Raw genomic sequence first — 13,366 nt, 5'->3', positions numbered from 1 at the left:
CCTACATAAGCGATAATGAATAAAACATTTTAATAGATTAAACTTTTTTTTACAGATCCAACTTGTATATCTATTAAAGATGGATGTTTCCTTGCCGAGCCATCTTGTGAGAGGTAAGATGCCTATTAATTCCTAAAGTTTTTTAACAATCGCATACTTCTATGGTAAGATGGTTTAAAATTGCTGATAATTGCTCGGTCGGTGAATTTCTCTTTTATCATAGATTTGCTTTGATATTTGTGTATTCTGTTAATACTAAGGTTTCAAACTGAATATGTTTCACGTGCTGCAAAGTGAACAGATAGGGTTGTAAACTGTACCTACCTTCGCCTTGTGTTGTTCATTGTACCTACCTTCGTCTTGTTAGCTCACCTGAGCTAAAAGCTCAAGTGAGCTATTCTGATCACATTTTGTCTGCTGTCCGTCTGTCTGTCTGTCTGTAAACTTTTCACATTTTGAACATCTTCTCAAGAACCACTCGGCCAATTTCAACCAAACTTAGCACAAAGCATCCTTAGCCTAGACCACGCTTTTTTGCAAAGTGAGATAATTAGGAATTTTTGAAAATTTTCGAGAAATTTTCAAAAATCTTCTCACGAACCGTAAGACCAGGAAAGCTGAAACTTGTGTGAAAGAATCCCCAGGTAGTGTAGATTCAAAGTTGTGAAAATCATGACCCCCAGGGGTAGGTTTGGGCCACAATGGGGAGTCAAAGTTTAACATAGGAAGATATATAGTAAATCTTTAAAGACCTTCTTCTCAGAAACAAAAGTTGAAACTTGTGTGAAAGCATCCTCAAGTAGTGTAGATTCAAAGTTGTGACAATAATGATACCCACGGGAGTAGGATGGGGCAACAATGGAGAGGGGGGGGTCGAAATTTTACATAGGAATATGTAGAGTAAATCTTTAAAAATCTTCGTCTCAGAAACTTATCAGCCAGGAAAGCTGAAACTTGTGTGGAAGCACCCTCAGGTAGTGTAGATTCAAAGTTGTGAAAAGCATGATCCCTGGGGGTTGATTGGGGCCACATTGGGGGTTGTTGTTGTTGTTGTTAAATTTTTACATAGGAACATATAGAGTAAATCTTTAAAAATCTTCTTCTAGGAAAATAATCAGCCAGGAAACTTGTGTGGAAGCATCCTCAGGTAGTGTAGATTCAAAATTGGGGAAAGCATGATCCTTGGGGGTTGGGTGGGGCCACATTGGGGGGGGGGGTTGTTGTTGTTAAAGTTTTACATAGGAACATATAGAGTAAATCTTTAAAAATCTTCTTCTAGGAAAAAATTAAGCCAGGAAAGCTGAAACTTGTGTTGAAGCATCCTCAGGTAGTGTAGATTCAAAGTTGTGAAAATAATGATACCCACGGGAGTAGGGTGGGGCCACAATGGGGAGGGGGAGGGGTCAAAGTTTAACATAGGAATATATAGAGTAAATCTTAAAAATCTTCTGCTCATAAACTAATCAGCCAGATGATTCTTTATAATTGTTAAAACTTTGGCCCCAGGACAATTCTTCAGCCTTTCAAGAAGGTTCAGAGTTTGATGTAGGTTTATATCCCATATATAAACAATTGTTAAGGATCTTTTTGAGAACTGCAATACTCAACATGTGATATGACTATAAATTCATCCCGTTAGAAAAGGGACTAATGATTATAAACATTAGAATATCCAAGGGAAAAATGGATTTTATCTATACAGGATCTACATGTATTATTGTACATTGTCCAGATAGTTTGTATCATGACTAGATTAAGCTGATTTTATCATACCTATTGTTCCTCAGGTGAGCGATGTGGCCCATGGGCCTCTTGTGTTTTTCATTGTTCCTACCTTCGCCTTGTGTTGTTCATTGTACCTACCTTCGCCTTGAGATGGTATTTGAACATACATACGCATAGATTTATTAATTGTAACTATCTTCGCATTGATACGGTGTTGCATTTTCGAAGTTATTTGGAAATAATTTGGAAATAAGCTTATGTCCCTTGTTAATAAAAATGTGTAAGTGCAATTTGTTTTAAAAGCACGTTTTTTATTTTAAAAGCACAACAATAACTTATCCAAAGGAAACTTACCGGGAATGGAGTGACAGTTCTACTATAATATACAAAGAAACTACGAAACATATACATGTACAGAATGAGCTTTCCAACGACAGATTCATCGAGATTCTTTTAGGAGCCGTTATCTGCATTTTGGTTGTGTCATTCTCCATCATTTTGTATATCTGCCGTAGAAGAAGAAGTACGATTGTTAATGAATTCATATTCCCCTCTGTTAACTAAGCTCAATTGAATTATGAATTTCGATGAAATCGGGATCTGTATTTATCAATGAGGATTTAATAATTAAAACAAATAACTGGATTATTAGAAATTTGGTGACTATTATCGAAGTGATCCAATTCTATCTCGTAAATACATATTAAGTGAGATATTTGTATATCAAACCAATCCTATAGTAACACATTTTATTGGAAGAATTGGCTCTGCAATGCAAGATATTTGTTATTATATTTTTTGTCGTTCTTTTTTGTCTTCGCAGATTTCTCAAAGGGGAAAAGAGAGACTGATATAGAGATTAATAACGACGAACTAAATCCATTCATAGAAAACCCAAAGCTATATAATGTGGATACAACCAAGGAAGGTTTGGCATCAAATTCTCAAACACTGTATATATCATCGTAAATTCACAAATGCTATAGTAATGGGTCAGAAGATTAATTTCCAAATACTATATTTACATCGACTGAAAATTAAAATATGAGTCGAAAACTGAAAAGTGAATAGAGGGACAATTCTGACCTTGCATTTGATGCCATTGCAAATAATACTTTAACTATTTCTCGTAATGTGAGCCATGAGTTTTCATACAGTACGCGTAGGGCAAAAACATTTGAATTTACTGTACGCGTATTTTTGTAAAGTATTGTGAAGTTTAGTTTCGGTGAGTTTCAGATGGTGGGTTAACTCATCAGAATTACCATTGTATGAATTATTTCTTTTAAATATTTTTTTCAATTATAAAAAGCAAAATATTTTTTTTTGCAGATCATTGCAAAAAAAAGTTTTGCATCCCGTTAACGCGGATTATGTATTTTTATGCAGATCGCTACTTTTATATCCCGTATGAATCACTATAGAAACCATGTTATTGTTTAAGTAAAACTATTACAGGAATTTTAACGGAATAAAGCGCTTCCCGAAAGTATGTACGTTGTATGCAACGCCCCATAGTAAATCACTTATTTCCCCGTAGAGCGCTGCAAATAACAGTAGTATATAAAAGTACATACATGTAGAGTGACGACTCATACTTTTAAGCGATTTATCAACTGAAGATAAAATCGGTTCAAAAGGGGAGGGGAAGTTTTTTGCATAGACGGTTTTGGGAGGGGGGGGGGGGAGGGGGTTTTAATTTCAGAAAAAAATGGGAAATACGTTTCTTCTGAGGGCAAATTAAAACAAAACAGAAATTTTAACAAAGTAAAGCATTTTTTTTAAAGTTCTTGTCTTCAGATTTATATTGTTAAATAAAATTCGTATGAAAAAAAGAGATTTTTTTTTGCAGTAGAATTGTTAATAGCTATAAAATGTGTATGAATATGGTTTTGTATAAAAATGATAAGTGCGATTACTGTAACTAAAGCAGAAAAAGGTACTTATGTTACATAGATGAATTGTGATATAAAGAACTACATGTATGTACAGTATCAGTCATTTCCCCCCCCCCCCTGTTTTAAAACGATTGTTTCAAATTTCACAACAAATTGAAATGTAACATTTCTTTAAACAAGATTACATCAAATCTTAAACTCATTTTTCTAACAACGTCTCAAAAAGTGCATTTGCTGTATTTTTCATTAAAATGAGCAGAAGACACCAATTGTTCAGTAGTGTTTTTTTAAATAGAAAAACAACGTCCACAGCCGTCGCTCACAATGAAATTTTACCTCTTTAAAAGCTGTAAGAAAATGTGCAACTATTCATCATTTTGACTACATCTTAGATATACACGTAGGACATAACTAGATGTTATCCTGCGCTTTACGCATTAAAGGGGCATGGTCACGATTTTGGTCAAATTTTATTTTTCTGTTTTATTATTTACAATGTTTCAAGAATGCATGATCAAATGAAATATGAGAGTCAGTCATTAAGTTATAAGCAAAAATACAGGGCTCACAGTTCTTTGTCATGTAAACAAGGCTCGTGCCCTGTTTTTGTGTACATAGGTTCAATTTACCAGTAAAAAATCTTTTTCAAGCTGATTTGTCTATCTTCTTATTCATTTTAAGCATATTTATTTTAGGTCTAAAACTTGAAATTTCACTTCAACATTCCAAATGTAAACAAAAGCTTTGTTTACATAGCAAAGAATTGTAAGCTCTGTAACTCGCTTATAATTCAACAAATGACACTCAAATTTTGGGTGCCTATTTAAAATGCCTTACTAAAGCATTGTGAATATTTAAAATAAATTTTGACCTAAATCGTGACTATGCCCCTTTAATGACACAATGTTAAAATGTTGAACCATACTTTTTTTCATTTTCGTAGATATTGTGTCCGATTTTTTCTTAATTGTTTTCTTAATATATTCTTTCAAATTGAAAAAAACCCCAAAAACTGCATAGCTGGACATTTAACGGAGGAGGAGAAAATCTAAATCTCAACTTAATCGGATGATATATTTATGCTCATGGCCTTAATTCTTTTTGTTGCAGTTAAGTGGAAAATGATAACAATTAGTTTTTTAAACCAGTGAGTAGGTATTCAGGACACCATATCTCATGTATCTCTAAGTTTTGGTCTTCAGTTCAAATTTTACTACAATTTTTACCACTGACTCAAATGAAAATTTCAGATAAAGGACTGAATTGAAAAAAAAATTGGGGAGGGTGCCCCCCCCCCCCCCCCCAAATTGAACTTCCTCACTTAATGCATTAAAACTAAAATCGCGCATTCAAGAAACAAATTGTCTTATTTTATTTATTCAGCATTTGTCAAATCTTAACTTTTTGTTAAAGGGGAACGGGACACATATCACGTGATTAATATATTGATTATAAAAAGTAAGTAAAATTCACTAAATTACTGTTAATGTACATAGGTACGTTCGCTAAAAGAAACATCCAAGTCGTCTACTGTGAGACTTGGAGTCTGACATCATGATGATGATTTCGTGCAGTGCATGATTTTCCTTTTGTCGCTAAAGGTTTCAATTAATTGATAAACAGGGCATGTCGATTTCAGTCCTGTCAGTTTCCTGTCAGTTTCAGCCGCTGTAGATTCCGACCGATCGATAAACTGGGCTTGTAGATTTCAGTCTAGCTGTTTCTATAGAGCTTTGATTAAGCTACAATTTCCCGTAAGAAATAGAGGGAATCATACTCGAAAGATGTAAATATAATGATATGCGTTAATTTGCAATGTAATAACACCACAATTATCATTTTAAACCTAAAGTTTTATGCTGAGATTCCGATGAGTTCACTACATTCCCTAGTGTTGTTAAATTATACAGAATATACTAAATTGCCAAAAGTATTATAAGATTAGACATTTAACAGTATGCTTGTAGTGTTATGGTGTCATATTTCTTTTTAATGGACTATATTTAATGTGGTCAAATATCTGCCACCAATTTTAAGTATTTTAAATAGCATCACATGAATATAAAATCTTCTTAAATCATTATACAGAGGGTGCCTGTCACTTTATTCTTGATATTTGTTATCAATGTCCTATAGCTGTGCTGTTTATCTACATGTATGACGTTATCTAAACGAGCGTATTCCGCAATTTTTCAATGAAAATATTGCCATTTTTTGGTTTATATAATCCATTTAAAAGCATAAAGCGCAGGTCTGCTTAAGTACGATTTTTACATATGTTTTATTTCTTATTTTTATTTATATTTCTATTTTTTACTGTTTATCTATCACTTTGGTGATAACCTTTTACACACTTTTTTACGATTTCAACTATCTTCCATTTTTTAAGCTCTTATTAAACTTAAATGGGGGGAGGGAGGGGGGGGGTGGGGGCGAAAAGCAGAATACAGTATATAGTCAGTTTACGATGAGCAGTCTTATAGTAGTGAACAATGATTCCCCAAATCATTACAATGTATATATTAGATTAACATTATCTTAAAATATGTTTGATGACTGGCATTACGGAAAAAGTCCTTGTTTTAACATAAAAACTAATATATAATATGCGTAGTGCATTGATGAAAAAAGTTTTCCGGTTATTTTTTTTCTTTGATACGTTGTTCAAAAGAAAAATTATTAAATTCATTTCTAATCATTTTATTAAACATTTTCAAATCATTAAACGTAGAGTGTCATTGACCAAAATTGAAAATAATGTAATTGAAACGGCGGGTAGGAATACACTGCAAGAACCGAAAGATTGAATGTGCCTTCAACTGATGCTGAGGTACCGACAGAATTTAATGGATTAAATAAACAAGAATTAAAGTTGTAATCTTAACGGCTGATTCGAATAAGAAAAGGCAAAATATATGCGATGACTTTTAATTCTTTCCCTGTGCAGCGAATTTCGTTATCAGGCCTATTAAACTTGATACAGTGTTAATGAGTTGGACCGATGGAATATGCAACTGGGCATAAACGTGACACAAGGAGACAGTGGACGCGATCGTGGACGAACAAAATTGATATGTCGACTAAAATAATATGTTTGTGCGACTTTTATGAATTTCCTGGTTATTCGATAGACATAGTGATACTGATATATCTGCATTCGAACACGCTGAGTTAAGGATCGAGGGGGTATACAAGCTAATAACGACGCTATAATAAGTATTCTGAATTTCAATATACGATAATCAAAAACTCTTAATCGTTATAAACTTGAACAGCAATGTTACCGTGGCAGTGAACACATGTATTTAATGATTCCTGGAGCAGCCAGCCTCGGCGGAAATGTTGACTGTAACCTTAAGCAGATTTAAACAGACAACATCGTTAGAAGACCTTTTATTTTCTGTTTTGGGAATCAATTGATGTGTTTTGTTAATATATCAGGGTTATACTTTCAATAGATAGTTCAATTTTGTTTGCGTACAATTAAAGAATAATAACTGTACATTTTGTTGACAGTTTCCTGTTCTATAAATACTTGAGAATAACAGCCGAAAATAGTAGATCCGGCTGAAATTCTATTATTGCAGGTATCAAAGAAAAGATTTTCTTAATTTTTTTTTTTTTTAAAAATGTCAATAAACTTTATCTCTTTATCCCCTAATTCAGCGGTTCCATTGTTGGACAATTCGTATAATCAACAAAATACAGTGGCTGAAGAAGACATGGGTAAGTTTTCATAAATATTTAGCAATTGATTAACGTTAAAGGGGAATTAAACATGATTTGAGATCAAGTTTTCAAATTTCATCTTTCGTCTTTAATGTTTCAAATGGTTATTATTGATATTTTTAATGCCTCGTCAAAGTTTGAAGATGAAATATTGAGTTACAAGCAAGAAAGAGAGTTTGAAATTCTGTGTTTTGTAAACAAAGCTCGATCCTTGTTATTGTTTACATATGTGCTTTATTGGTATTAAGTTGCAATCAAATGTTACCTTTTTTGCAATAATCTTTAGCATAATGCCTTGCAGTTGCAACGCTTCATGATATTTCAATCATAAAGCGGCGTTGTATCATTAATAGTTGCAACATTGCCCAGAAAATTTTCAAATGTGATCAGTTGTGTATGACTTAACAGATTTTTTTTAAATGTCAATAAACTTTATTTCTTTATCCCTGAATGCAGCGCTTCCATTGTTGGACAACTTGTATAATCAACAAAATACAGTGACTGAAGAAGACATGGGTAATTTTTCATAAATATTTAGCAATTTATTAACGTTAATTTCAATTTTCATTTTTCGATTTTAATGTTTAGGATGGTTAATATTGATATATATTTTAAATGCCTCGTCAAAGTTTGAAGATGAAATATTGAGTTACAAGCAAGATAAAGAGTCTAAAATTCTTTGTTTTGTAAACGAGCCTTGTTATTGTTTATATATGTGTTTTATTGGTATAAGTTACAATCAAATGTAACATTTTTTTTGTTGATGATGCTATTTAAGAACAAGTTTAATCATATTATCCTGTTTACCACGCGTCATTTTGTCAAAGAAATATTAATAGATTGTATTTCCTTCTTTTATATTATTTGAAAACTAATATATAATACTCGAGCTTTGTTTACCTAACATTGAATTTTTATCGTATTTCTCAGAGAATAATAGTCATCTTTATTATATACTTAAAAGGTTACTTTAAGATGCCTAAAGGTATCTTTAAACGATCTTTAAGCCACCTTTATGCTATAAATGCTAGTTTTAATGAAATTTATCCATCAATTTATTATTATATAATATTACGTGTCCATTCTGTTTTAATAATTTATACCCATTTACATGCATGTATTTATAAAGATTAACCGTACTTGGCCTTCAGTAAAAAAATTGAAAACTGTTAAGTAGAGTCGGTATATATATATCAGCTAATCTATTAACTGCTAGGAAGAAGATGAAACTGAAGTTTTTAAAGGGCAAGGAAAATGAAAATATATTCTAAAATAAATCAAATAATTATCATCTACTATAACTGTAAATTGTATTTCATTAAAACCCCCCGGAACAGTGATTAAATCAAGAAAATCGATCGCTTAATTTTTTTAAAAGTTTCTCGCCGCTATAATGGACGCTGCCATTGAACTTTAATCTATGACGTCACACCATCTATTCTGGTTTGTGTTATCAACCTAGCTCAGTATTAACAAATCATGATATTTGCTCTTGATGGCAAGTTCTTTTACATAGTTTTGACTTTCAACTAAATTTCATACCATCGTCAAACAGAGCATGTCTTTTGAAATCTTAAAGCGGAGTTAAGTGTCGGAGGAATCTCCGCGTACTTGTGAACATTATCAACAGATGCTAAGTACTTATCGTAGAAAATGTGTGCCGCCGTTATTTCGACATAGTTTATTCTACTCAAGAGAATGTATTTTAAACATCCCTATTACAATAATAAAAACTTTTCAGTTTACTTGGAGTGAGAACTTTGAATGATAGCACATGACTTCTGTTAGTTTTGTAATAAAAATGCATATATTTATGCATACATGTATTTATTCTTTAGATGAACGTGTGAACCTAAACATTATCAATTTTGTAAAGGCATAAATCGGTGTTTATTCAGTTCACTGTGTACATTGTATATGTAAAATAAACCGGAATAGATGGTGTGACATAAAGATAATTATGTTTTTTTTTATTTTTGATTCAAGAGAGTTTTACATCATGTAAACCTCCAGTAAATACGATTTCACTCACTTTAATCGTGCATTTAAGTTTAATTATGCAGTTTATTTTCAAAACAGCTTGACTTCTTATGATAATTTAAACCTTTTTATATTGTAAAAAATGTGGTTTTATTTCCCTTCTCTTTAAAAATGCATTGATCGATATTTTTATACAATGAGCGGGTAATAAACAGGCAAAAAGTACTGTATTATTTACCGGTTGTAACGAAATTATTTGGCTCAATCAGTAAAACACACCAGGTTTCTTTTAAATTTTAAAACTTTATATAACACAAAAATATGTATATATATGCAAAGTAAATTTAAATAAGAGAGAGTTCATGCTTCCTAGGTCCAGGTATCGATATTCTAGGTGGAATCCGCCCACGGTAACCCTCGATATCCTCAGTGCTAACTAAGTGGCTCTGCATTTGTAATGTACGCTGTTGCCCCGACCATTGTACTGCCCAAATGTCACAACGTCTATGAACATCCGGTCTTCAAAAAACCATGATTCAGTCGACTCGCCCACACGTTAGTCCTAGGGAAGTTCTCCACGACCGTCGACAAAACTCTATCACCACATAAAGCTCGACTGAGAAAAACCTGGAGAGAACCTTCAACAAAGGACTATATATGGTTTGAGCCTAAAATGGCCCCCTTAAATGAACATTGTTGATTTACTGTAATTCTTTGTTTTATTTGTACAAATATACATTTGAAGTTTTTTCATAATTTTCATTTTGATTTCAGTGCCCACAATTTAAAAATATGGCATCATAAAGTTTACCTTTTCCCGCCATTTTCGCATTTTAAGCATAAAACGGCTTGTTTTGAAGCAGTTTTTCTTTAAGGAATCATTGAGCGACTGCTTGAACAAACAAAATTCTTTCACCAAAGATGTATCTCTCCAGTACTTATAAGTGACAAAAAGTTTGTTCTTGTTCAAAGAGTTGCTCTATATTTCTTATTCGAAAAAAGATAAGAAAAATGTCAATATTTGACTGATTTTGATTGAATTAGGAAAATAGCGTCACTTCTGACGTCATATACTGCCAGTGAGTGCATATAAATCAAATAAATAGGTGAAAAACATATTTTATGTCAACTCTTTTATAAAATAACACAACAAATTAATGTACCTGAATCACTTTAAAAATAGCGAATCATGGGGGCCAAATTTGACTAATATCATATATAGTTATTTGTCGACAAAATATGATTAAAAGTGCTATCACAAGGCTGTCGTAAAAAAAGTCCCAAACGCTTAAGCAAATTACAAACAGTACAGCTTTAAGGAAGGATTCTTATCGTTATCAAACATACTTCTTATAATAAGAAATTCATGAAATTTTGACACAGTCAAACGGATCATATTACCTAATGATTCTATCAGTTTAATCAAATTTGACCTTTTTGTTTTCGCATAAAGGTCAGGTCAAGGTCACTACCTTTTTCCTCAACGTAAGGATGATAAAAATAAGTGTAGTTTTTTTCAGTTCTGTAGATATTTGTTTAAGATTTGAAGATTCTATTCTTCAGTGAAATGATAGAATATCAGAATGTCTATCAGCCTATACTACTAAATTGGAATAAATATTTTTATTAAAATTGATATTGCTTAGCCCGAATTTCCTCTAATTTTCTTTAATTTTGATTTTTTTTTATGCGTCCAATAATGAAATATTTCTAATTTTTATGTATTATGAAGACTTTATATAAAGATATAAATTGACAAAAAAGCTAATATACTGACCATTTCGTAAGAGAGAAAAACTGATTTTAGTGATTTTTTAATAGAAATTAATGTATAGAATGGGTGCTTTAAAAAGCTTATAAAAATGTAATTTGATAGGCAAATGATATTTTAAAAATATATTCTGAAACCCAAGTATCATACCATTAGTTCACATTAGTAAAAAAATCCAACAGTAATGTTAATGTTTTTAAAAAGCTAAAACAGACTCATTATTCTGCAGCAATTCTGAATTGCGAAATACGTGATATTTATGTGCTACAACATTATATTATATAATACAATATAATATAATACAATATCGTATACAATTATTTATATAACAATATCATATGATACATTGTCAGTTATCATATCATAAAAAACAAAAAGTTTTTACAATAGTAAATTGTATCATATAATTGTTTTTACAATGTTATATTATTACTTATTAGGTTTACAAAAATTTATGGGGTCGGTTACCGACCCCACAAATTCTGTAAACAGTCAGTAACAAACCTAATAAGTGTTTTGTTCTGTCGAGGACCTAAAGTTTGATAGGTAAACAAACAAAATATAATATATAACAATTAAATTCATTGCTTAATTATTTATTTTTTAAACTTCCTTGTCAGTCGTCTGTGCAAATCTGGATGCCAATGTAGAATCGTTTGATTACGTCACAGGCAAAGAGGGGTGGGGTCACTCTTAATATTTTGGGGCTTAAAAATTAAAGGTATGGTGGAACATTGTAAAAATTCAGCTCAAATAACGTTACATCCGCCATGTTGCCGTATAAATTTTGACGCCTGTCGTGTAAAGAAATTTATAAGGCAAGCTCGTGACGCGATTCATCCAATGACGTCGTGACATTTTATTCCGAGGCAAAACAATATATGATATGAAATTGTATCATTTAATACTTTTAAAGGCTATAATATGATAAAATTTATATTATGAAATGTATTATAAAAACCATGCTATATCATTTAATAAAAAACACATCTAACAAGCAAGTTTGAGTAAGATAGGATTTTTTAGCATCCTTGGTAATGAAGATCAGGCTCTGTGTGTGAAACTACCTCTGAGATTTATTCATATTATTGTTAAATAAACCATGAAAGTTTAAACTAGTACGATTATCTATTAGAAAATAAACCTCCTCAAGCAGTTAAAACCTATGGCTCTGACTCAGCATCCTGCCCATGTAGTGCATCAGAATCACAAGATGATGCATCTAGGTTCTATCTATATCAAATTAAAATAGATGATGCATCTACTTTAATTTGATATAGATTGAACCTTGAATAACTTAGAAGATTTGTCTATCAAACTGAAAGGGCACCTTGACTAAAAACTTTGATCAGCTCAAAAACCTTAATATCATCCGGTATCCAAAAAATATGTCTTAGATTCCGCATTCAAGCCTGTCAAGTGCATACATGTAAGTACCATAAGACGCACCATCCATTCAAGTCTAGCGAAGTTAGGGCCAGTAATAACTATGATATAATCATCAGAGTACAGGGCACCTGCTTCAAAAACTTTAACCAGCATTAAAAAAAAACATTTACCTCATTCAGCATCCAAAACCTATGGCTCAGATTCAGCATTCAAGCCTGTCAAGTGCATTAGTATCATAAGATGCCCCATCCATGCAAGTTTGGTGAAGTAAAGGCTAGTATTAACTTAGAAATTGCTATCAAAGGACACCTGCAGTAAAAACTTACACTGCTCCAAAAACTTTAACCACCTCTAGTATCTGAAAGTCATGGCCCATTCACTGTCAAGTCCATAAGTAGGTCAAGATACAATGATCCATGCAAGTTTAGAGCAGATAGGGCAGGTAATATCTTACATGCATGACCTTTAGCAGGTCATGACGCCAACACCGATGCCGATGGTATAGTATTAGCTACCCCAGACTTTGTCTCGGTGAGCTAAAAATGAAACCATGCATATTAACATGTACCAAGTAAACATTATTACTTATACTTTAACTGAAGACAAATACACGCTGCAAACTTTAAAGTATGCAATTTGAACACGTTGACAAATAGAAATAATACAGTAGTTTAAAGTAAACGTTATAGCTGAACATCATTTCGAGTATAAAAAAATGAATAAGATAACCAGGAGATTCAGTTTAACTTAACAGTTAAAACATACTCCTCCAGTGAGCCACACCAGCGGCGTTTTCAGCAGAGCGAGTGCTCGTTCTGTTGAACACGCCTCTGCAACACAAATTTTGGCAAGCGCTCGCTAGCACCCGCTCTGC

The 13,366-nt window shown here is 32.3% G+C and overlaps 1 protein-coding gene across 1 annotated transcript in view; it reads left to right on the top strand.

The window, feature by feature from the left end:
* The window catches only part of LOC128174459 (uncharacterized), a 51,136-nt gene that overhangs the window by 18,161 nt on the left and 19,609 nt on the right, over positions 1-13,366 (top strand). The window contains exons 4-8 of the mRNA XM_052840013.1: positions 56-113; positions 2,049-2,248; positions 2,549-2,653; positions 7,290-7,349; positions 7,809-7,868. Of these exons, the coding sequence (XP_052695973.1) occupies positions 56-113; positions 2,049-2,248; positions 2,549-2,653; positions 7,290-7,349; positions 7,809-7,868 (483 nt within the window). The remainder of the gene's footprint in view (positions 1-55; positions 114-2,048; positions 2,249-2,548; positions 2,654-7,289; positions 7,350-7,808; positions 7,869-13,366) is intronic.

Source organism: Crassostrea angulata, chromosome 2 (assembly GCF_025612915.1).
Source record: "Crassostrea angulata isolate pt1a10 chromosome 2, ASM2561291v2, whole genome shotgun sequence".
Classification (NCBI taxonomy): Eukaryota; Metazoa; Mollusca; class Bivalvia; order Ostreida; family Ostreidae; genus Magallana; species Magallana angulata.
The sequence above is the reverse complement of the archived record's forward strand: the minus strand, read 5'-3'. Positions and strand labels throughout refer to the sequence as shown.